Source organism: Equus caballus, chromosome 12, assembly GCF_041296265.1.
Source record: "Equus caballus isolate H_3958 breed thoroughbred chromosome 12, TB-T2T, whole genome shotgun sequence".
Classification (NCBI taxonomy): domain Eukaryota; kingdom Metazoa; phylum Chordata; class Mammalia; order Perissodactyla; family Equidae; genus Equus; species Equus caballus.
In genome coordinates, this window is record NC_091695.1 from 31,834,396 (window position 1) to 31,855,051 (window position 20,656).

The 20,656-nt window shown below is 49.8% G+C and overlaps 1 protein-coding gene across 24 annotated transcripts in view; it reads right to left on the bottom strand.

Annotated features, from left to right (window-relative positions):
• LOC138916669 (liprin-alpha-1-like) overlaps nt 1-20,656 on the bottom strand; it is a 105,927-nt gene that overhangs the window by 51,708 nt on the left and 33,563 nt on the right. For 11 of the 24 annotated variants that reach the window (XR_011423977.1, XR_011423975.1, XR_011423976.1 and 8 more), the window contains 10 exons: nt 9,309-9,410; nt 8,803-8,967; nt 8,084-8,158; nt 7,622-7,723; nt 7,172-7,396; nt 5,353-5,499; nt 3,827-3,961; nt 2,583-2,657; nt 2,120-2,203; nt 34-165 (listed from right to left, as the gene is read on the bottom strand). Coding sequence is in view for 20 of the 24 variants with exons in the window: in XM_070229781.1 (XP_070085882.1) it covers nt 34-165; nt 2,120-2,203; nt 2,583-2,657; nt 3,827-3,961; nt 5,353-5,499; nt 7,172-7,396; nt 7,622-7,723; nt 8,084-8,158; nt 8,803-8,967; nt 9,309-9,410 (1,242 nt within the window). In the remaining 4 variants the exon portion in view is untranslated. The remainder of the gene's footprint in view (nt 1-33; nt 166-2,119; nt 2,204-2,582; nt 2,658-3,826; nt 3,962-5,352; nt 5,500-7,171; nt 7,397-7,621; nt 7,724-8,083; nt 8,159-8,802; nt 8,968-9,308; nt 9,411-20,656) is intronic. The other 13 variants (XM_070229789.1, XM_070229780.1, XM_070229782.1 and 10 more) reach the window with 5 other exon arrangements.

The following is a 20,656-nucleotide window of genomic DNA, read 5'->3' on the forward strand; positions in this document are numbered from 1 at the left end:
GGGAAACCTTCGGCGAGGTGTGTGACATCCCACCTTGTCTTCCAGGGCAGCCATCCTCTCTTTGGGATGAAGCTGGAGCCTCTCATCAGACTCTGACAGAAGCTTGTCGACGGTGTCGGACAGGCGTTTGTTATGCTCCTCGTTCATCTTCTCTCTCTGCCTTGCCTGGAACAGGAGAAACAAAAACCTGGCCACTGCGAGCAAAGGCAGGATCGTTTCCCCCACCGTGGAGTCACCCGTGCCGCCATCCCTGGGCTGTTCCGGCCCTCCGCCATCAGTGGACGTCTACACGATGACCAGGACTGCCTCACAGGCGCAGAGAAAGGCAGGGCCAAGTCGGCGAGAGCGTTAATGAGAACGTCCACTGCTCCTTAAACGAGGCCCTCACGGGGCCTCAGCAATGTCACCCATCCCTGACTGTCGGGTGGGCTCCAGGAGCAGATTTACACCCAGACACAGCAGAGTTTCAAGGGGATCAGCTTATCCACACACCAGTGGAGGAATCTGCCCATGTAAACAGAAGCTTGCGTGTGGATTCAGGAGAAAAAATGAACTCAACTCACAAAGCAAAACGTAAAGAAATTCATCTGGGGCAAAAACAGTGGAGACAGAGACTTTCACCTGTTCTTTATACTCCTACATCACTTGAATTTTTCGTAATGAACGTTTATGTTGAAAAATTACAAATAATCACGAGTAATTTTAAAACTTAAAAATAAAGTCGCTAAGTCTGTGTTTTATAAAACTATCATCAATTTCATGGCTTAAAAAGCTTGCTTTCACCCCTTATTCTGAACAAAGACAAAGGGCACGTGGAGGGGACAGGAAGGGCTAACAGGCGGCACCTGTCAGGGTGAGTCCCCCGGGCCGGTGGGCAGCTCCCGGGCAGAGGGCAGCATGGCTCGGGGGCTGAGACCTGCGCTCAAGCCACGCTGCCTGGAGGAGCAGCCCACAGGGAATCGCCAACACAGTCAAGCCCTCCGTGCTTCAGCGTCCTCAGCTGACCACCACGGGTGCCAGCATCTCCCTTTTCTCATGGGTCACGGTCAAATCAAACAGAAGGCTCTCAGAATCATGCCCAACACACAGCAGCTACCACCATCTGGAGAGACCCAGCACACCACACAATAAGGCACCGGTGTTCAAATATTTTTAAAGCAAAGCAACTTAAACGTTTACTTGGAATTGCCTTACTTATTAATGGCACCCCTATCTCAACACTGGTCCTTCCAAATTCTATCAACAGTTCTGAAAGTAAGGAAGTGCATCCCCAAACGGATAAAAATCTCTGCCTAAGAGCTACGCGTGTGCGTATGGGGGGCAGGCAGAGGACTAAGATACAATCTTCTGAAGGGAGTCAGAATGTTTGAAAGTCTGCGGTCCACGCCCAAGAATACGGGCTTCTGGTGAAAATAAAATCTGACGGCCTTGAATTGGTGTCGTAAGGTTGGGTGCCAGCCGGACGCAGGACGGCCACTCGCTCCATTGCCTGGATGCTCCACACTGACATCCGACCAACTCCTCAGGGAAAACTCTCTCAGGATTCAACTGACACGAGCCTCCACTGCACACTCTCTTCACAGCTCACAGCTCAGTCACAGTCTCCTCTTCCTCGCCAATACCCACCTCTGCACACACCTGTGTGTCTGCAGTCATACTTTGGTACTTTGGGAGACAGTCAGGCCCGTGACCTGAATTTGGGCTTTCAGTGCCATATCCTAAGCAAGTGGACCTGTCATCTAGGACAACACGCCTCACTCTAAGTTTCACGGGGACCCCAGGCCAGCACCTCAGGTTTCAGGGGCGCCTGGAGAAGGTCCCCTGACGGGCTGGTCAGAGAAGCAAGCGGCCTCCTCGGGCTGGGGACCCACCTCCCTGCAGGGCCTACGGGCACCAAGCTCTTCCCCTGCTGCAGTGCTGGCATGACTGTCCCCGGGGTGGATGCACCTGTCAGCAGACGACTCGTACATGAGGCCACAAACGAAACACACATGACAGGATGGAGAAGGGACCGGTGTCCGCGTCGGGACAAGTGGAATCACGAGGTGTCGCTTTCCCCTGCCTGAGCGCGTCCCCCCCGCACCGGGCTCGGCGCTCGGCCTTGTGCCTGGACACGTACCCGCTGCAGCTCTTGATTCTTCTCCTCCAACTGTGCCTCCATCTGGCGCAGCCTCTCCTCAATGTTGCCGTGTCTCTCCTCGGCCTGTCAGCAAACACAGTGTAAGTTCAACCAGGGTCTCCGCTTCCCTGGCAGCATGCTGTACGCCACTGCGGCGGCAGCCAGCGGAACATGCTCTGCGTGCACCACTGTCAACCACGTGAGACGGAAAGCGTCTCCTTACATCTCCCGACACAGCCTACGTGGCTTCACGTGCTCATCTGGGAAGCGGTTAATCCTCTCACGTTGGTGACGCTGAGGCAGGACTGGTGTTGGTGACAAATGTGGTGAGAGAAATGTGCTTCCCCAACCCCGTGCCCAATTTCAGTGGATCGTATGCTCCCCACCCTCACACCGCGTTTGGTTAGTCAGCAGGGAAAGCAGGAAGCAGCAAGCGCGAGTGAGAGCAATGCACACGTTCTACCTTCCTGAGCTGGGAAGTAAGTTCGAACAGTTTAGCTTCCTTAGCAGTAGACATTCCAGAAGACCAAGGGTCAGACTATAAGGTCAACCAGGGACAGGAGAGACGACAGGGGAGAGAAGAAACCGACACTTTAAACACAGATCACGAAGGAAGAGAAGCGGTTCTGCGACAGCTGTTAGCAATGAACTTGCTCTGAGGGAGGCCTGTGCGCACTCGACAGCATCTGACCCACCCAAGGCGAGTTTTCACCAGCAGCAGCCTGTGCCTGTCCTGCCCTTTTCCCACGGGTGCCCTCCCCAGCAGCTCACTAAGCTCGAACCAGGCGACATGAAACCACTGACGGAGGCGCCCACACAGGCCTCTGCCAGGAGGCCCCCTGGCCCGGGGCCGCTTCTCTGCCTGGCTGACTCCCACGGGCACTGGAGGCTAAGCCTTCCCTAGGCCCAGGGAGGCTGGGCTCTCTGTCATCACGTGCTTCCTCCTCCCGTACGGGCCACCTGCTTCTAGCACCTACAACATCATTCTGAAGGTGCCTAGTCACCTGTGGATAGAGAGGGCAGGGCGCGTGTCTTGCATACGCCTAGTCAACATTTGTTGAACAGATGAATGAATAAATTGCTTAAAAATTTGTTTATTACAAATTTATTTTCATTGTCTTTAAAAGAAAATGGCAGGGCTAGCCCTGGTGGCCTGGTGGTTAAGTTCGCTGTGCTCCGCTTTGGCAGCCCGAGTTCAATTCCAAGGAGCAAACCTATACCACTCATCTGCCAGTGGCCATGCTGTGACAGCAGCTCACATACAAAAAAGGGGAAGACTGGCAACAGACGTTAGCTCAGGGTGACTCTTGCTTAGCAAAAAAAAAAGAAAAAGTAAAACAAATGAGAATGGTGTTTTCCGATTTCTGGGACCAAGTCTATCCTTCTACACAAAGCTTCCATCCTACACTTTGAGTTGCTGACTAACTCTAAGCAGCAGTGACTCTTAGATCAAGCAGCCTGGGGATGAACAGCACACACCTGACAAAACTGGAGAGAAATTAGTTCAGGGATAACAAAAGAGGAGGCTCACACTGGACATTTAAAAAGCGGTCCAATCTCAGACAACGCAAGACTAAGAACCAATCTGAGCTCTTTCGTGGGCGGAGGTGCACCGACATAAGAACAAAAGGTAAACAAGGCACACAGGGAAATCATCTCAAGATCAAAATCCCGACATTGGCCCCAGAAGGGAACCCAAGGCGGCACCTTGGAGAGCGCGGCCACCCTCTGGGCCAGCTCCGCTTCCACCTCGGGGAGCGTCTCCGCTTTCCGCAAGGTCTGCTGCAGCTTCTGCTCCGCCAACTCCAGGCGCTCTTGTAACCGGCGGTTCTTATCCTCAGTCTACGAAACGAGAGCAGAGCATCAAAATGGACCAAATCTTCTGGCCCTCTCCATATTGACAAACTGAGGAAAACTCTAAACGCAGACATCTCCTAAACCAGCTCTGACAGAAGCAGCACTGTGCTGGCAGGCACTTCAGAGTGAACCTCGTCTTCCACTGTTTGGGCTTGATTTCAATGTGCAAAGCGCCTCTGCCAAAGTATTTGCTTTACCTAAATATCTTTGAAGAAGTCTTTTTTCTTAAAAAAAAAACAAAAAACAAAAAACAAAGTTCCTATACATGAAAGAAAACCCATTTTCTGTGGAAGCTTGCTCATTCTTAGTGACAAGTTAAGGAAGAAGAGTCATCATTAACCCTTTTTAAAAAATAACCAGACCCATGATTTGAAGGTAACACTACTTCCAGCCAACTGCCAGGGGCAGGTAAGCCAAAAGATGGCCTTCTCCTTTGAAACAGAGACCTTCGAAGAGTCGGCCTAAGGAAAAGCTAGTCAAGCTATTTTTGTAAATGTATCATTGTTCTTTTAAAAAGTCCTCCTACTCTAAAAAAAAACTTCAATGTGGGAAATTTAGACAAGAACTTCTTAAAAAAAGAAAATTTTAAAAATCATCTGTAAGTTCAGGTTCCTGAGAGGCGGACATTTGCTCCTAAGCAGCTTTCTCCTCTTCCTGTGTGCACGTATCTCCGTAGACATACAGACAATATATTACGCTTGAAAACCTTTGGAAAACGCGTCACACTGTCCACAGTATTTTGTGGTCTGCCCTTTAAAGTCATCCCTGTGAACAACTCCCAAGCTCTCAAACAGTATTCCACAATAAAATTGTTAATGGCTTCCTAGTATTTTATGTTTTATTTTTATTTTGGGTTTAATGATATACTTTATGATACACCAGATGAACTCACTTTATTTTCAAGAAGCTGGATTGGGGTTTTCTGGTTAACTCGATTCTCTGGGGCTACAGAGAAACAGGAGCAAGCGTGGCTCAGCAAACCGCAGGAGGGGCAGACTCTCCCTGCTGGCTGCATTTCTAAACGCGCCATGTATTACACTGACCCAGCTGTTAACAAGCAGCCACTGCCTTGCAGCTCTCTGCCACTCTGCTCCTTTGGTAAAAACGCTAACAAGCAACAGATTAACATTCACTTAAAACAAAACAAAACAGGAGAAAGAAGCAAGGAGTGCAGTTCCATAAAATGGTTAAATCAAATCCTAAGTAATTAAAACTGGCCAGTTGAAGTCATTCACCCTTTTGAACACAGTAGTCTAAGATTACAAAAACTTTACATTGGGCCTTGGTTTCCAACATGGAAGTCACAGGAAAAAGGCCTTTAACTGCCTTAGTAATTATTCAGCGAAAGCCAGACAGAGCTCTGTAAGATCCCCTACCTGGCAATGCACGGAGTCTTTGTGCGCGATTTCGTTTTCGAGTTTGTCGTTGAGGTCGTGCACAGAGGTGGCCTCCCACTGCGCCGCGAGATAGCGCTTCTCCAGAGCAGTGATTCTCTCTTCCATGTCTTCCTTTTGGGCCATGGCCTACATTAGGTGTTTCAGACGGAAAAAAGGTGAATGCTAAAGAGAGAAAAAACTGGACTAAACTCTAATTTTGAAATCAAATATAAAATTAGTGTCCTCAGAATTCAGTTGACAGAGATGCCAGTTTCCTTCAAGGTGAATGGCAATGTACCTATCTCAAATATCATAAATATTCATAAATATTCACCTACTATGTTTGGCCACTCAGTTTACGAAGCTCATCCTTTTCTACATAAGATTACCCAGAAAAATGGACAATAAAATAGCCCAATCTTGCAAGAATCCCAGGAGGTGAAGGTCTTGACAATGAAGACACGACCTCTGTGTGCCTCACGATGCAAGTGCGCTCCTGCAGGACGGGGCGAAGCCCCTCAAGGACACGATGCTGAGACACTAGGCTCATTTTCTTGGCTAGAAGTTGGATGAAATCTCATGCAATTACCACAAAATTAAAGCAATAACATTAACAAATGGGAACAGAAGTCAAAGTTCAATTTAATTGGATGCAACCTTCTGATGCCTCATTCAGCAGCAAAATTCTATTACACAGTATCGAACACTGAAACCAGGACCAGAACTTTCTGATAGCGCCATTCCTGTCCCCCAACCTAAAAGTCCATTTCAGGTCCCTCTTTGTTTACTAAGGAACTCACGTTAGCCACGTCTTAATATTCAAAGTGACGGGTCTTAAAGAAGTTCGAAATCCTCTGCATATTAAACTCCGCCACATAAATAATCTCCTGCTGCCAAAGAACAATATAACTAAACAAGTTCTGTAATAAACGTAGTCTTTTTCTTTGTTTTGAATTCCTACAGAAAACTGCTCGCACCGAGTTGCTGAAGGGGCAGTGCGGCTGCTCCGCACCCACGTGAAAAGGTCTGAAGGGTCTTCCCGACAGGCTCTCTGAGATGGTCTCGCAGGGGTGCGCGTGCGTGTGTTCTGTTTGTTTACAAAGGACGGGCTGCAGTGACAGGAGGAAGCACCAGAGAAAGTATCCAGCCCTCATTTGCTCTTATAATGATGGTTAGACAGATTCTCGTAAATAATTCTACGTGCAGAAACATGTGCCGGAAACGAGTCTATTTCTGCATATTGTTCCAGCACGCTCCTCACGGCACAGTGTGAGCCAATTCCACTCTCGCTGTGGTCCGACCTCTGACATTCAATACCGTCACCCATCCCTTCGCAGAGCAGAAGGTCAGAGCGCCGGAAGACTGCCAGGAACGCGCCCTTAACGCTCAGCAGATCACGCTCACATCACTTTCAGGGAACAAGCAGACAACCGAAACCAACATTCCCCTTAAGCAAGAAGGAAACCTGAGCATAACGAAGAATAAATTCAGACAGCCTGGAAGCCGTGGACGTGAGGGACCCACAGACCAGGGCACTACAGCCACACCGCAGCACGGCGGGGAGCCGCGGCCACCAGGCTAACAGACCAGCTGGACCGGGGGTCCTCCAGCTCCGAAGACCTCAGGGAAAGGAGGCCTCACCACCGAGATGGGGAGGCGCCTACCACAGCCTCACAGTGCTGTTCTGTTTGGCCGTCACTTATACAGTAACCCAAAGGCTGGAGGGAGCTGGGAGCGTGAGGGACAAGATGAGCGAGGATCAAACCCAAACCGCCCAGCCCTGGGACTCCAGGGCAGCGCCGTCTCCACCACCACTCACTTCGCGGACGTCCCGCTGCAACTTGGTGTTCATTTCCTCAGATTTGATGAGAGCTTTCCTAGCGGTGTCCAGGTCTTCCTCCAGCTCCGTGACGTGACTGGAAAGGGCGGCCAGACGCTCCTTCATCTGCCTCTGCTCTCTCGACTGCTTATCTATGACTTCCTGGAGCTCGATGACTTTAGCAAGGTCCTCCTCCTGGCTTAAGGAACCATTGGAAGATCGCTGCTGGGGGAAAAAAATCCTTAAATAGGCTTGTTTGGTGAGCTAGGAAGTAAAGGACTTCCAGGAGGAAGGTAAAACCAAAGCTGATTTACGAGACCTGCTGGATGGCACAGCGCTCACGACACTCAAGCTCGAAGCGGGGCTCGACAACAGTTGTGAAACAGTGCTGCACGCACACTGCGGGCAGATGGAACTAGGAGACGACAAAGAGAAAGCCCACGGACTTGCCTTTCCATTAGTGCTCCGTGTATTTTCTTGTTTGCGGTTTACGTCAAGCACCCCATCTTTGAGAGTTTTTTTCTGATTATTCTGTTCCTTAAGAATCATTAGCTAAAACCAAAAAAAATTGGATAAGAGCAAAGAAATAAGGAAAGATAGCAAACTTCTTTTGGAAAAACAGAACTATAAACTGTAACCATAACACAAAAAGAAAACACATGGTGGTGTCACCCACCCTGAGGGGAACCAGGTTATCAAAACAGAGTTTATTATCTCCCGGCCAACCGGGTGCTTAAGAGACTTTTGCAACTTGGAAATAAAAGTCTAGTTTACGAGTCATTCAAATGACCCAGATTCAGAAAGATAAAGAACATCCGATATCCACCACTAAGGCATCATACTTTTTTCAAAATTAAGAAGTAAAAATTAACAGCCCTCAATTCCAAGCACACAATGATTTAGCAAGCTTACCTCCTCGTGTGTGGCTCCTAATTCTTCTTCCAACAAACTACATCTTTCAAGTGCTACTCGTAACCGCTCTCTCACCTGAAAACAGCAGGGGTGGAGTGTGTGGGTGCACACTTCTCCAAGCCTTCGCGGACAGTGACCCTATCACTAGCAGAATATAACACAGAACACCTGGAACGTCTCTCATTGATGTTACCGTCATGGAAACTTGCTTTTAACAGCTTTAAATTTTAAGTTTGAGAAAAATCTTCTCCCTAAATAAATTACATTACCCAATTCTTAACAGCAAATCTATAAACAGGATATAATAAATTTTAAAACATTTATGTCAGGGGCTGGCCCCGTGGCCGAGTGGTTAAGTTCGCGCGCTCCGCTGCAGGCGGCCCAGTGTTTCGTCGGTTCGAATCCTGGGCACGGACATGGCACTGCTCATCAGACCACGCTGAGGCAGCGTCCCACATGCCACAACTAGAAGGACCCACAACGAAGAATACACAACTGTGTACCGGGGGCTTTGGGGAGAAAAAGGAAAAAACAACAAACAAAAATCTAAAACATTTCTGCCAACTAATACTTTTTAACCATATAGAACTGTCTTCTTATAGAAGAACTTTGTTGAGAAGAATTCCAGAAGCTACTAAGAGTAAACTGAAGCTGCACACGCACAACGCCCGCCGGGCGCACAGCGCGCAGCCCAAGGCTGGCCCCGGGGCCGCCGGTACCTTCTCATCCAGAGCTTTGTGGTGCTCGAACAAAAATTTCAGCGCCTTCAGCACTTCCACCTCACTGGACACGCCGGCGGGGGACTGCGCCTGCCTCTTCACCACCGTCATCCTCAGGGACGGCTCGTGCCTGGAGACGAGGTACTCTAAGTGCTCCAACAGCAGCTGGGAGAAAAGGCCAACACAGACGCAAGTTTAAACAACACCTTCAATTGCACATTGGGATTCGGGGCAAATCAATCCTTTCCATCTCATGCTGAACCAGTGTGAATGCCTTCAATCCAGTAGAAAGTTAGAGAAATTCCTCCTCAAATGGATCAAAATACTAATTCTTAACTATGAATTTCAAGAAAAGTATGAGAACGCTGAACTGATCGATCACAGTTAAGTCGTGGGAAAATGTCGAAAATGTGTTTGAAACCAGGTAGAGTGGACGTCTTTCGAGTTTAAAGCCAGCCAGAGTGACTGATAGTGGCCCAGAGGCTCAAGTTCCGGCACCTACTGACCCTGGTGTTGTTTCTTTCGGCCTTCATTTCGGCAACTTCTTCCTCCCTCTCAAGGAGCTGTTCCCTGCACGCACTGAGGTCTTTAATGAGTGCTGCATACTCCTAGAAAATAAGGGGGGAAAGAGATCTTTTAAGGACAGACTCCCAGCAAGCCACCCCAGTCCTCACACAGGCAACCCCAGCCGGAGGCTCTAAGGGACCTCCGTGGGGGGTCGAGCCACCAGCCCAAGACCGCGCAGACGCCGTAACTCAGACGCCACCCTCCCTCCACCCCTGCACCTGGGCACACGCACAGCGGAGGAAGAAGGGACTCCAAGCCCACCTCCTCAGACCCAGAGAAGCCCTCGACACGTTCCTGAGCAGGAATCCTGACACCAAGTGGACACAGACATCTTTAAACGACTCGCACCCCGGTGACCTGGAGCCACCGGAGAGTAAAGAGGCCCCGAAGGCCGCCGCCCTGTGCCCAGCCTCCTGCTCTACGCGGATTCTCCCCTGGGGAAGAGCATCCCCAGGAAAAGGCTGATGGCACTCCAACGCTAACGGATTGGCCAAGTAATTACTCAAAGCCAACTCCCTAATGTGGACTTTTCACAAATGCCGGTAAGCCTTTGGTAGGAAGGGGAAGTTTAAGAAGACTTATTTCTGGGGCCGGCCCCGCGGCCAAGCGGTTAAGTTCGCGCACTCCGCTGTGGCGGCCCAGGGTTTCACTGGTTCGGATCCTGGGCGCGGACATGGTACCGCTCATCGGGCCACGCTGAGGCGGCGGCCCACGTGCCACCACTAGAAGGACCTGCAACTAAGACATACAACTATGTACGGGGTCGGGGGGGATTTGGGGAGATAAAGCAGAAAGAAAAAAAAAAAGAAGACATTTCGTTAGCTAAGGGGAAAAAGTTCCTTGACGACATCACTGAGAGGAGAGGTGCCAGGCGCTCCCCTTGTCAACCGTGGGTCACTTCTAACTGCAACACTGAGCACCCTCACACAAACACGATGTCATTAAGCTGGGGAGAAAGGAAAGCACTCACATTCTCCTGTCAGTTTTTCAATGGAGCAAAACTCCTCTGAAATAATTAAAATTATCTGCCAACTGCCAACGTTTCTCAACATTTTAAGAGTTTTCTCTTTACTGGACAAAGGAACGGATAAAGGTTCACCTAACAAATAATCCAGCTGCCAGTCAAAATACGAAAAGAGGCTGATTGAGGTAATTCTAGAAAATCAATTGACAAACAGGTGGTGTAAAGCTCACTCCTAAATTAATCATTTGCAACTCAAAGTCAGCATTACCATCTGTGGTCAATTAGAATTTGACTTTATAAGGCTAGCCCACAAAAGCCTATTTGAGCCATGATGCAGAACTGAAATACTTACCCCTGGGGGATGAAAGGAAGCAAGCCATATTGTTACATTCCACAATGGAAAAGAGTAAAGTGAAAACATTTATTTTTTTCTCGAATGCTGTTATCTCAAGGGTAACAAATAGAAGGGGATGGGGATGGAGACAGTTTACAGAGATCTTGAAGGACACGTGAACATTTTTGTGGATATAGTCAGCTAACGCCCATTTTATCTAATTTCTTCTTCAAGAGTCTATGACTGTGGGTGATCAACTTCCAGCCTGACAGCATGAGGAGCTGTGCTGACCTGCTCCCCAGTGAAACTCGTGAGATTAATAGATAAAAACAACTATTCGTGGGGCCGGCCCGGTGGCACAGCAGTTAAGTTCACACGTTCCGCTTCAGCAGCCCGGGGTTCGCCGGTTCAGATCCCGGGTGCGGCCATGGCACCGCCTGGCATGCCATGCTGTGGTAGGTGTCCCACATATAAAGCAGAGGAAGATGGGCATGGATGTTAGCTCAGGGCCAGGCTTCCTCAGCGAAAAAGAGGAGGACTGGCAGTAGTTAGCCTAGGGCTAATCTTCCCCCAAAACCAAAAAAACAACTATTCAAAGCCTCTGACCTGGTCCTAAGGGCAAATAACAAATGAAGAAACATCTATTCAAGAAAATCTATGAAGATTCCGTGGAAAGGGAAGAGTCTGCGGCTTCTGCACCAAGACTGCTCCCTCCCCCACCCCAGCTCCAGGAGGTAGAGACTCCAATCTAGAGGCTGCAGCCAAGAACACAGGCTTCCCGTCCCCTCGCCCCCATCAGAAGGACTTCTTCCTGGGAGGGGCAGGACAGCAGCATTTCCCACCTGGGCCCCCAGCTACCTGGCACAGAGGGAAGCATGGTGGAGATGTGCGGGCTCCCAGGTTCTGCCCAACTTCCACTCAAGGAATAGAGGCTCATGCCACACCTTGGGTGGCGCGTGCTGAGAATCCTGGCCCTGATCATCCCCGCCCTCGCTCTCTGAGGCAGTGGTTCCAAGGCTGCAGAGACCCCAGGCTGCTGCCCACCCCTGCCAGTGCTCAGCTCCTAGAGCACAGGTGTCACTCAGAGGAGCCTGCCATTGTCCGCACCAGGCTCCAGAGCCCTAGTTCAGAGATTTTCCGGTGGGGGGGCGGGGGGAGGCAGTAAGAGAGCTCCTAATCTCGTCCAAAAGGAGCTGACTCCACGGGTGAAGTTTAAGCCTAAGGGCGCTCTCAAGAACAGTGGGGGTCAGGTGACAGGCAGCTGGGCAGCTGGGAGGAGATGACCGGCTTTCCCAAGACACAGCCCAGATGGTACCCCGCTGGTGTGCAGGAGGGAACTGGAGCTTCGGGGAGCTGGGAGGAACCCTCCTGGGGTCAGGGCAAATACCAAACTCTGACCTGGAGACAACTCCTAGAAAGGAGGCAGGATTTGACTGGGTTCGTGTGTAGGGGAATTTATGCCCCAGGGCACTGCTGGAACTAGAGCAATTGGCTGGCAATTAGTGGAGTTAACAGCTGGGTGGGTCAGGGACAGAGGGGAAGAGGGCCCCTACCACTGCCACTACCGCCCAGGGCGACTGGGGGCCTGTCCAGAGCCGCACCTCCCCGCCCCCCCCAGGAGCACAGCCGGGGGCCACAGACACAGGCTTCACTGAAATCATCCAGCTACTCAATAAACTGGTTAAAATGGTAGGTATATACGTTTTCACTGTACAAAATTAAGGTTTAACTTTATTTTAGTTCAAATGGATAGACAACAGTTTCAACACCAATAGTTACTCAAGTCATCCTTTCCCCTGCTGAAACGAATCGCTTTACTCCATATGGTCTGTATATTTTATCACAATTTACACACACACGGTGCCCTTGGAGAAAAGGCTGCTCCTGAGAGCACAAGACTGGCTAAAGAACACGGACGACTCTGTACTTCAGTATTCCACCGCAGGCCTGCAAACAGAAAGAAACTCCGGGAACACTAAAAGAAGTCATTCAATGTGCCTTGAAGCCTGACACACACTCCCTCAAGGGAGATGCTGTGTTCAGAAGAGCTGGTAAGAGGGTGAGGCCAGAAGTGGAGGGACCAGGCAGGTATTGCAATGACGCAGGCAAGACCAGGTGAGCGAGCGCAGTGTAAGAGAAGTCGGAGGGCTCCGAAGATGCCCTGGAGGAGAGCCAACAGGATGTGCTGACAGACCCAACAGATCTGAGAGGAAGAAAGGCCCAAGACCATGCCAAGGATTCCGGCAGGAGCAAGGGAGGGACGGAGTCACTACGTTCCGAGAAGGGAACGAGCATGGGAAGAGCACGTTCTGAAGAGAGGGGCGGAAGTCCAGTGTGGACTGCTCCATTTGAGATAGCATCAGACACTCACACGGAGTGAGATACCCAGTGCAGAGCTGCAATTCCCTGTCTGGAGTTCTCGGGAACGTTGGCCAAGACGGGATAGCAATTGCATTCCACGCAAATGGACAAGGCACTGAGCGCAGACAAGAAGAGATGAGGTTCCAGCCCTGTGACAACCTAACATTGGACGGCTGGGAGATGAGGGGCATCAACAAAGCAGACTGGGAGCGGGCAGTGGGCAGGAGGACATGCCGGAATCCAGCGCTCCCAGCAGGAATCAGCCCTATCTCTGATGCTGGCTGACCGATCACTGATAGGTGGATCTGCTGAAAGGCAGGTCAGCGGTGACCGTGAGAACAGCAGTTCTGGCGCAGCGGCAGGGCCGAAAGCCTGACTGGGCTGAGGTCACTAGAGAGCAGGAGGAGAAGCGAAAACTCCTTTGAGGAACTGGGCGGTAGAGGGGGAAGAGAAACAGGGCAGGGGCTGCAGAAGACATGGGTTTAGAAAGACCTTCTGGAGGACGAGACAGTGTGCGTGCTGACTGGCAGGAAGCCAGGGGAGCGGTGGGACTGACAGAGTAACTCCCCTGAGTAAGCGCGAGCAGATCGGGCCAAGCGGCCAAGTGCAGAGGTGGCCTTTCCTGGGTGCACACAGTTCGCCCACAGTAAGAGGAAGGGCAGCCGAATACACGGGCACAGATCCAGGTAAATAGGTAGACATGTGGTGAGAGTTTACGCAAGACCTCTTCTGATTTCTTCCAATTTCACTGAGAAAACAGAGGACTTGGCGTTAAGTTTCAGGGTGGGTGAGGAGCGCTGGGGAGGGGAAAGGGGAAGGAAGAAAACAGCCACCTAGAAGAGAAGAGTCGCTGTTTGACAGTCACGTGACTGTGGCGGCATGCAGGTCCACTTCCGGTCACTGGTCACGACAGCGGACGGAGAACGCACTTACTGGGTGCAGGCTTCTGCCGGTGAGTACAGTGAAGTGAAAGAGGCGAGGGAGGGGCAGGGCGTGCAAGGCTGTGATGATAACGGACCATGGGATTTCAGGGGGGTGAGGAAGAAGGGAGAGGGGAGAAGGGCGAGGGACCATGACAAGTGGCAGGGGACCTGCAGTCCCAGGAGGGTTGAGTATCAGCGTTTTATTTTTAAGTCTTACTAGCTGTCATGGACAAATTTCGCCACCTTTAAATGAAACGCCTAGTCGAAGCACAACAAGGTGGACACTGGACGCTTCATGGGGTGCGTCGAAGCTCCCCTGCGCACCGGGACGAGGAGCTGGCTCCTACACGGACTCACACCGCCTGGAAAGAGGGAGCTCCGCCCCGGAGCCCACTTGCGCTCCCATCGAGCCCCTATGCTGGATGCCTGTCACCTCGCTTTCCCGTGACCTCCTCCCGCCCCCATCCCCGGGCAAGCCTCTGTCTCTTTCATGCAGTTCCCCTAAGTTCTTCCTAACAGCCCAGACTGTCTTCGTTCACCTGTAAAGAGAATATGCTTCATTCCTATCGCTGGGTTATATCTCAAAAGAAATCTGTGACACACTGCTTTGGCCATGGTAGAAAACACATTTACAGAACTTGACAATTATTTTTACTCCTTAAAGGAAAACCTTTTCCCTTGGCTCAAAAGAATTCGACAACTGAAAAAGCATCAAAGCAAATTTAAACTTAGGAGTTTAGATAAACATTAGACAGGAAATTCCAAAGTTTAAGATTCCAGAAGCACGTTCATATGTGCACTGTGTATCATTATTGCAGAAAAAACTAGCACAGGCTGAACAAACCCCAAATATGTGCAGTAAATGACCTCCTCTGTTACCATCACAGGAATCTAATTGTCAGCATCTACCTTTTTCCTCTTTAGAAAAAAAACGTTGCTCTAAAAAATACTGTAAGCCACATATACTACTAGTCTAAAGTGTCATTCTATTTACTATAATTAAAGTATCTCTGAAACTGAACAGATCCAATAATCACTGGGATACTTTCATTTAAAGTATAAGTCTGAGCAATACAGATTTGCATTTCCGTTTGACACTTTCTAGGATTGAGAACAGGGAAGGTAACAGCCATTAACACCAGCTCAAGAACTTGGTTTCACATAACGCTCAAAAATGCTGACATTTAGCATTTCTGGACAAAAGGTTCAGATCTGGATAACAGGTCCAGATTATGCAAACCAGACATTATTTATCAAAATCCGCCATGAGACCAATTTTAAGTTACGTCCTATGGATCAGATGCAACATTTAGCTCTGAAAGCAAAGAACATTCTTTCTTCCCAGTCATTCCAGTAGCTCCCAGCAACTGCAGGACTCTGGGCTGGAAGCAGCCGCCCTGCCCACTCCCCCAGCCCCACGTGAGTCCTGACCCCCCCCCGCCCTCCCCCAAATTCTTCACTCGGCCATCCCATGCTGCGCTTCAGCATCTTTCACTCTCTAGCATCTCCATCAGTACTTTCGTTTTATGTTTTAGCTACTCTTCATTATTTTCGCTAACCTGCTGAAACAGGAGCGAAGCTTCAGTGGCGGCAAAAAGTACCCGTCCTCTTGGTGTGGGGACAGGGAGGGTAATAAACAAATAGAAACAGGGTCTAACTGTTAGCACACCAAACGAACCCCTGAAAAGCTGACTTGCAGAACTGACAGATTATCTTGTGCCAGCAGAAGCTACCCGCTTCAGCCTTAGGTTTTAAAGCATGTCAAATTGTGAAATAAGGGAAATTGGAAGTTTATTTACGAGTCAGCAAATCATATGTTTCAAAACTCCAGCATCTTGATTAAAAGTGTGCTTAGAAAGGTTATTATAACTATCTATTCCTGTTAACAGACTATGTCTAACTGTCTGCTGATGTCGCATCTAACGACGGGAGGAGAGGGACACTCAGAAGACAGCAAACTTTACGCCCTTGGAAAAGCTGACCATCAGCTCACTGGACTTGTGGAAAGCCACTTTTAAGGCAACAGCACGGGATTTTCAGTCACTGAACGTCATTTGCAAGCAACAGAGTAAAATGCATAAGCAGTTACAAAGTCCCAATACATCTAATTTCTTTTGTCGGTTTCTCTTTAAGAAACGGATACTGACACAATCTATGCTGCTGCTCAGCATTTAGGGATTCATAGCAGAGACTGTATAATCCGAACCAAAAAAGACAGTACAGCACAGTATTTCAGCGTCATCTCAACCTGGTTCACAGCAAACACACACCATGCGTATTTTTTACGTCTTTAAGGTAACACAGAGACGGACACCCAGCAAACAGCTAATGCAGGTTACCCACTGGGACTGGGAAAGGGGGCTGAAGCGAGACTTCGTTTTTAATTTATATTCATTTTTAAATTTTTAACTATGTCCTTGCCTTGTATTTAAAACAAAAAAAAAGACCAATCCTCCCTTCTCTTTTTGTCTCCCAAAACCATGCTAGAGCACAGGACGCGACCAGAATATGGACTGTCCACGTGGACACAGAACTTGTTCAGAAATACCTGGCCCCTCAGCCACCACACCCCAATCCTGAATCCTGTTCTTGCTCTCTGCAACCTGGCCTCAGGCCCCGCTGCTGCCCTGAAAGCGCTCTGGCTCAGACACAGCAATCCGCTCGCCTGCGCTAACCCCAGGCAGGCTTCGTGCTCGCTGACCTCGCCAACCACCGTCAGGGAGCATGCGATCCCACCTTCCCCTTCTCTTCCCCTCGTCCTTTTCCCTGCTCATCTCGTAACTGCTGAACAAAAGGTTCCTGGGTGCCCTGTTCACTCTCCACACCTGTGTCCTGTGTCCAAGGCTTTAAGCCCCCACCCCGGCAACTGTCCAACTGCCCGTCAGACATCTCTACTTGGACGCTTAAACCACCTTCCCCAAACGGAGTTCATCACCCTCCTCCCTGACCCAGCCCCCAACTCCTCCCAGGCCCTCACTCAACTCAGCAGAGGACCCACCCATGCAGTTGTCCAAGCCAGACTCCCGGACGTCACATCACCCACTTCCTCTCCCCCCACATTAACCAGCTGCTGGGTACTAATTCTGCCTCCTACCTGGATCTTCTGGAGGGTCCTCGCTGCCTCCTGCTCTGCCTAGGCCACCAGGTCTCCTTGGTCTGGAGGGTGGTTCCAGAAGTCAGCTCCCGCAGCTCTGACCCTGCCTCTCTCTCCAGCCTCCTCCCTCATCACTCTGTGTCTCCTACACGGCATGTCAGTCCCAACTCATCTACAGTTCCTAGAACACGTCTGTGCCTCGGCTGTGCCCTCTGCCTCAGGTCTGTGAATCAGCCGGTCTTCCCCTGGCCACCACTCGCCCTGCTCAGTTCACGGCCTAAGGGCCGTGTGCTGCAGAACAAAACACCCGTCCACCTCAGAGGTTTGCAGGCGGCACAGGGAACCGTGCTGTCCAGACCAGCTGCCTAAAAACCACCTGTGCAGCTGATGAAAATACAGACTCCTAGGCCTCAGCCTACTGAATCAACATTTCTGGGGTGGAACCTGGAATATGTATTTTTAAAGGCTTCCCAGGGGAATTCAGTAGCCATGCTGGGAAACAACTGACCTTTATGACCTTGGACTGGTCACTTAGTTCTCCATCTTGACCACTCATCTAAAAATATGGGGAGCAATATCTACGTTCTACCACGGCCACAAGTGTGACATCAAATGAGGACGCTGGAAATGAGCCACTCCGCTGAAAGGCCTCACCGTCAGCCCTCAAACACAGGCGACGGCCGCCACCTGGCCCCGCCGAGCTCCTTCCACAGCATCTCCGGGCCTTTCCACCAGGAGCAGGTGGCTAACAGGGTTCTGACGGGCTGATTTTTGCAATATTGCTAAAACGGATGTCACTTAAGTACCTTCAAATGTTAGCTCAGCTCTTAACAGAAGCATTCCCACCCATGATGGGGAAAACGATCACACGTACACTCACCTTCTTCCAACAGGGACCACTGGCTGGCTTTCCAGCCCGCCCTGTCACCTCCCATTACCTTCGCCACCACACTTCAGAGGCGGTCTGCACGCTGCCCCGCGTACCCGTGCTCATGCCCGCCCAGGTTCTCGCTGTCCGCCCCCTCTCCCTGCCACTCACCGACCTACTGCTCTCCAAGATCAGCAAACCTGAGCGCCACCCAGCCCTCCGCTCTCCCTGCGCTGGACCCTTCGCCAGCTGTCGGCCCCGGGGTCTGCTCTCGTCTTCCAAAACTCGTCTCTGCTAAGTGCTGAGCAGCCACTGCTCCCAACAGCAGCTCAAACCTGTTCTGCCAAAAACCGAATGTGACTTCCATTTGGAGGAGAAAAAAACTACCTTAGTGTTTTTTTTTTTAATGTATGTATGGACCAGGTCAAAAATACACTGTGCCAGATGGTTACAGATTTACCCATAATGGCCAAAACCTGGAAGCAACCAAGAAGTCCCTCAGTGGGTGAGTGGATGAACTATGGTCCACCCAGACAATGGAGTACTATTCAGCACTAATAAAAAGGAGCTATTAAGCCGTGAAAAGATACCAAGGAATCTTAAATGCACATTCCTTGGTGAAAGAAGCTAATCTTGGTGAAAGAATCACATACTGTATGATTCCAACTATATGACATTCTGGAAAAGGGAAAACTATGGAGATGCTCGAAAGATCAGTGATGGCCAGGGCTGGGGGAAGGGAAGGATGCACAGGGGGAGCACGGGATTTCAGGGCAGTGAAACTACTCCGGATGACCTATAATGGTGGACACAGGTCCTTACACACGTGTTCAGCCCACAGCAGGTCCAGCACCAAGAGCGAACCCTGACGTCAACCGTGGACTCTGGGTGGTGACGATGCAGTAGGTTCAAGGACTGTAACCAATGTGCCACGCTGGTGGGGGGTGTGGACAGTAGGGGTGGCTGGGGGAGTGGGGGGCAGAAGGTATACGGGAAACCTCTGTATCTCCCCCTCAATTCTGCTGTACGCCCAAAATGGCTCTAAAAAATAAAGTTTATTGAAAGAAACCATCCTGTGCCTCTTTCCTAACTGTTGGCTTGGCAACTAGGGAGGATGCATTGTGTGGGAGTCTAATTCCAAACGAGCATCCTTTAGAGCCAAACCTGAGCATCTCTGTAGGATGCGGTCTGTCCACCGGCTGCAGGGGCACTGCCAGGCGGCAATAACACAAACACAACTCACAACTTGGTCTGCCCACTCTGACATTTGATCATTTTTGACATCTTAACTTTTTTTACTCTTGAGAGAACTGCATTACCTCACAGTAATTGAAACACTGATGTGAATTTCTTTTCCCCCCAAGACTGGCACCTGAGCTAACAACTGCTGCCAATCTTCTTCTTCCCTTTTTCCTTTCTGCTTTTTCTCCCCAAATCCCCCCAGTACATAGTTGTATCTCCTAGTTGTGGGTCCTTCTAGTTGTGGCATGTGGGACACTGCCTCGGTGTGGCCTGACAAGTGGTGCCATGTCCATGCCCAGGATCCGAACCAGTGAAGCCCCAGGCTGCCGCAGCAGAACCAGGGAACTTAACCACTTGGCCGTGGGCCGGCCCCTGATGTGACTATTTTATAACACTATTTTCAATCCACATCACTCAAATTCATAAAAAATGTGACCACACTGCTTTTCTTTTCTTTTTGAGATTTTTTACTACGACAAAAGTCACCAACATAAAATTCACCATCTTAACCATTTTCAAGAGTACAATTCAGTGATTTTCAGCATATTCACAATGTTGTGTTACCATCACCAGTAATTCCAGAACATTTTGGTCACGCCCCAAAAGCTGATCCATTAGCAGTCACTCCCCATTACCTCCCCCCCAGCCCCTGGCAGCCACAAATCCGCTGAGTCCACGGACTCGCCTGTTCTGGACGTTTCGTATAAATGAAATCACACAATATCTGTCCTTCCGTGTCTGGTGTCTTTCAGTCAGCATCACATATTTAAGGTTCATCCACATCGTAGCGTGTGTCAGGGCCTTGTTCACTTTTATGGCTGAATAACATTCGACCGCATGGATGGACCATGTTTTGTTTATCCCTTCATTCGCTGATGAACATGTGGGTTGCTTCCACTTCCTAGCGATCACGAATAATGCTGCTATGAACGTTCCTGCACAAGTTTTCATGTGGATTTATGCTATGTTTTCTCTCGGGTGTACACATGGGTAGACACATTTCTTTACAATGGCAATGAGTGAATTATTCCTTTCTTTTTTTTTTTTAAAGATTTTATTTTTTCCTTTTTCTCCCCAAAGCCCCCCAGTACATAGTTGTATATTCTTCGTTGTGGGTCCTTCTAGTTGTAGCACGTGGGACGCTGCCTCAGCGTGGTTTGATGAGCAGAGCTATGTCCGTGCCCAGGATTCGAACTGACGAAACACTGGGCCGCCTGCAGCAGAGCGCACAGACTTAACCACTCGGCCACGGGGCCAGCCCCGAATTGTTCCATTTTTGTTCCTCATTTCCAATTTAAATTTCTAGCTATGTTAGCCATCACTCCTTTCTTCTTTGGAAGGCATCTGCTTTTAAGCAAAAATGGGGATTTACTCATGGGCAGTGAGTATAAGATTTGCTTCACGTATTTTTACCTTTCTGCTAAATAGTAAACCAAAATGTTTTCGGTTGTTACAAGCATGTTGTATTTAAACACAAATAATGTCTCACAATTAGTCAAGA